Source organism: Octopus bimaculoides, chromosome 15, assembly GCF_001194135.2.
Source record: "Octopus bimaculoides isolate UCB-OBI-ISO-001 chromosome 15, ASM119413v2, whole genome shotgun sequence".
NCBI classification, from domain to species: domain Eukaryota; kingdom Metazoa; phylum Mollusca; class Cephalopoda; order Octopoda; family Octopodidae; genus Octopus; species Octopus bimaculoides.
The window spans coordinates 33,068,014-33,072,590 of record NC_068995.1 but is presented as its reverse complement, the minus strand read 5'-3'; the positions used below and the strand labels follow the sequence as shown (position 1 = coordinate 33,072,590).

Here is a 4,577-nt window from a genome sequence, read left to right as displayed (position 1 = left end):
TGTGTGTGTGTGTGTGTGTGTGTGTGTGTGTGTGTGTGTGTGTGTGTGTGTGTGTGTATATATATATATTATAATTTGTATATATTTATTTTATTACAAATGCAAAACAACACCACGGAGGAATCGTAAGGTCAAATAATAAACCACAGTATGGCAAGGGATTACTGTATTTTAATTTTAAGCACTATTTTAGTGGCCATGAATGGTAGAAAAGCATTCATGTTCCAGGTTGATTATTTTTTTTTTATTAATATTTTACATAAATGATGTTAGAAATTATTGGATGAAGTAGAAAATTGGATCATAAAAGAAATTCTTAATGATTGTTGAACAACAAAAATACTGTCAGGAAAGAGACATTTTGGAGGGAATATTTATTTGATTTTGTAGTTTTGAATGTGATATTTCTTGAATGAATTCCTTATTAAGTTTATATCATACCAGAAATTCGAGAGAAATGGACTTGATATCTTTTCACATGGATTTAACTCTGGGGTATATTAATATTTGACATCAAATTAATATTACCTATTTCTAAGCTGATGCAAAACACTTAGCGACATTTCATCTGTCAAATTCTGCCATGGTCAACTTTACCTTTCATTTTTTCAGGGTTGATAAAATATGTACTGAGTTAAACACTTGAGTAGATGTAATCACCTTACACCATCCTCCAAACTTGCTGGCCTTGTGCCAAAATTTGAAATCAATATTACCTATTTTTGTAAAATAATTGCAAAAGTTTTCGAATAGTGGACTGTGAAAGTAATTATAAACAGAAAGCAATTATTTAGACTAATTTGCTCATTAGTTTTATGATATGGTATTTGTTATATAAATGTTTGGTATTACCATTAAATTCAGTGATGTAATTATTTTCTTAAAATTCAATTTCTTTTACACATATAATTATTTTTAGTGTTCTACACTAGACATAGGTTGGAATTAAAAAAATATTTTCCTAATATTTTAAGAGCTAATTTTAACCTTTTACTATTCAGATTACTCTGTCAAATGTAATGTTTATTTATTCATATGGTTTTGAATTAATCATGCATTATCTCATAGCTTTAAGATTTCAATGATGTAATTGTTTATTTTTAGAATGATATCGTACAGTAGGTGTGAGAGGCCAGATCTGGCTAGTTTGAACAAAAAGCAGGTTAGATATTTAGGTTGAAGGGTTAAGTCATAAAACATTTGTATTCTCTTGAGACCAAGATATAGAATATACTAATAAAAGCCTGAAACAAGATAGACCTTAATTAGAATGAGTTAAAAACAATTAATGAAAAGGAAGAATAGAAAGCTACTCTAATGAAATTTAATTTATATTGTAATGGAATACATTTTGTGGTCCTTGCTATTTGTAATTCTGTCATAGAGCATGAAACTTTATTAACGATCATTCAAAGTTATTAAAACTCTAATTTGAAAATATATGGGTCATTAACTTCTCATGAAAAATAAATTATGACAACTTTTTCTAATCTTAGGTTATGTTTGTTCTTTTTCTTTTTCACAGCCTGTTCAAGAACATACTGGAATAAATGTAAGTTGGGTTTTTGTTTTTTTTTAGGTTTTGATATAAATCGGGTTCTCGACCATTTTTTACCTATTTTTTACCCTTTGGTTACTATTCTATCTGGTGGACCCTCATAGCCATGCAGTGTTTAAAAACTAGTTATATAGATACATTTTTCAAAATTCCTAGAAGGGATCTACAGATGTTGGGACTCACAGAAGGGATAACAGGGGACCAAGACTTCTGATGATTTGCTGTGTTTGAAAAGACACGTCAAGTGACGTAAAAGTGTGGGTGTTCTTGCATAACAGGCTGTTCTCCTGAATCCCTCCCCAGCTGAGCTTTTCTAACCTTGCAAGCTCGTGTGTGCTGGTGCCACGTAAAAAGCACCCACACCGATGTCACCTAAATGCACCCATGCCAGTGCTGCGTAAAAGGACTCGGTACACTGTAAAGTGGTTGGTGTTAGGAAAGACATCCAGCTGTAGAAATCATGCCAAAACAGACATGGAGCCTAGGAAGCTTTTCAGCTGGCCAGCTCCTGTCAAACCATCCAACCCATGCCAGTATTGAAGACAGATGTTAAATGATGATGATGAGTAGCTGAGGAACTAGAAATTATATATCATCTCACTCTTTCTCATTATCTGTCTTTTTTCTACAATTACTAGAGTTTACATCAACAAATATTCATTTCCCACTTACCCAGTTTGAAAGCATCTAAAAGTTTCATTCATTATCAACAAACATTCTAAATACACACAATGACCCAAAATTTTTGATTGATTGATTTTATTCTGTGCACATCAATAGAATTGTTTTTAAAAAGAAAACATTGAAAAGACTATCTCAGTTCTCATCCATAGATTTATACTTATATTCATTCACTTTGTCTTCTACTTCCTCTCACACTCTCTCTTACTACACACACACACACACACACACACACCATTTTTAATACTTTCATGAAGATTCTACAGTTACTTCGATACTGCAACAAGTAATCACTGATGTTAATATCAGTTCATGTAAAAAAAAATTCATGACATCCTATATCTGTTCATAAAATAAAAAAATTCACTATAAAGTGATAACATTTAAACTGACGATGACAGAAGTAAAGTTGATGATGACAAAATCAAGAAGACAACAATGTAATCCAAACTGATGATAACAAATCTGAGATTGGCATTGATGGCAAGATCAAAGTTAATAATATTGAAGGAAAAAACCCTGTAAAACAATATTAAATTTCATATCTCTCTTTCCTACTTCTTAGTAGCTGCTGCTGTCTCGTTTGCTGGATCTCTCATTCCCCGGCTTAGGCTTATGGTGTGTGTAAGGGTTTGATTGTGAGATGAAAAATAAAAAAATCCAAAAGTGGTTAAAACTGAATTGGCATACGGCTAGAGAGAGAAAACTTATTCTAAAGTATTTAGCATATTCTGTTGCAGTCGTACTAATTTAAGATTAATTATAATTCCAAACCATCTAATACAATTTTTGTAGTTGAGCTACTTTTAAAAGATACTTAAGGAAGTCTTTTCAGATTTGGTTGTTAGGAACAATTTTTGATAGACCCATTATTAGTGGGGTGATAAGAATTGATTTCAATCGATTTTTAAGCCTTACTAGTATTTATTGGCCTCAGAGGGATAAAAAGTAAAGGTGAGAATGGTAAGCAATGAGGCTGTCAGCTATCTTCGTTATTAATCAGTATAATATTGGTTTCAAATTTTGGCTCAAGGCCAGCAATTTTAGGGGAGGGATTAAGTCACTGATATCAATCTCATTACTGAACTGGTACTTATTTTATTGACCTTGAAAGGATGATAGGCAAAGTCAACCACTATGGAATTTAAACTCAGAACATAAAGATGGATGAAATGCTATTAAGCATTTTGCCTGGTGTGTTAATGTTTTTGCCAGCTCACTGCCTTAATTAACCACTTTAATATTAACAAATAAACCTTCTCTCAACTTTCTGCAATTAAAGCATTGATTTTCAATTTTGGCTAATTAATAATATTATCTCAATTTCATTTATGGTATCTGGTATAAAAGCATCATCAGCAGGGTGTTGATGTGATTACTTAACCTGCTGGAAATAGCAACCAAATCTTCATCTACTATTTTTAGAAAAAAAAAAGGACACAAAGGAAAAAAGACAAGATAAAGAGGTAGGAAAGACAAGATTGTCAGTACTTAAACCCCGGTAATCTTAGCTCTGCTTGATCAGAAATGCCATAAATGGTAAACATAATACATTAGAATGGGAAGTGGTAGTGATTGAGGTAATAGAAATGAAGTAGAGAGAGACAACATGATGTAGTTTTAAGTTTGTACTTGGTCTTTGAATTACAAATGCTATAGACATTTCAAGAAGTATATTTGACAAGAAATAATGCAAAACCTATTGGTGCTCTCTCTCTCTCTCTCTCTCATACACATATATGTGTGTGTGTGTGTGTGTGAGAATGAAATTTGCTTAGGGAGTGCCAACCCAGGATGTTCAAAGCATTTTCATTTCCCCACCAAAATTTTAGGAGGTAAGCTTGCACTTCCTGCACACCCCTGTTCTCAAGCCAATATATATATATATATATATATATATATATATATATGTTAAGTTTACCCTGAAATGTTAATTCTAACAGAATGAAACAAGTTTCGCGTGAATCGGAGCAATAGTTACTGAGATATTCAGGGTTTGGGGGTATAAATACCCAAAATGGTGCATAATGGGGAAAATGTTCTGAATATAACTACATCCTGAAAGGGAAAAAACTCTAACCTTTTGATTAGACAGTGATTTGACAACGAAAAAATAGGATTTTTTTTTTACAGTAAATGTTTCTATTTTCGCTCTTGTTAAACAATATTTTAATCATTTAGAAATATTTTTAAGTGAATGTGATTTCAAAAATGTAAGTTGTTTGAACAGTAAGTACTTATATTTTAGCTTTCTTTAAACAGACATTATTAAAAAAGTATTTTAAAGTGGAAATAACTTTAAAAGTATGGTAAATATTTTGTAAAAGACCCGTTCATA

The 4,577-nt window shown here is 31.6% G+C and overlaps 1 protein-coding gene across 5 annotated transcripts in view; it reads left to right on the top strand.

Moving 5' to 3' along the window:
* The window catches only part of LOC106880617 (KH homology domain-containing protein 4), a 123,877-nt gene that overhangs the window by 57,717 nt on the left and 61,583 nt on the right, over window positions 1–4,577 (top strand). For 3 of the 5 annotated variants that reach the window (XR_001410763.2, XM_014930638.2, XM_014930635.2), the window contains exon 3: window positions 1,526–1,552. The exons of 1 other annotated variant lie outside the window; for it this stretch is intronic. Coding sequence is in view for 2 of the 4 variants with exons in the window: in XM_014930638.2 (XP_014786124.1) it covers window positions 1,526–1,552 (27 nt within the window). In the remaining 2 variants the exon portion in view is untranslated. Of the gene's footprint in view, window positions 1–1,525; window positions 1,553–3,589; window positions 3,706–4,577 lie in introns of all 5 variants that reach the window. One more of the 5 variants, XM_014930637.2, reaches the window with a different exon arrangement.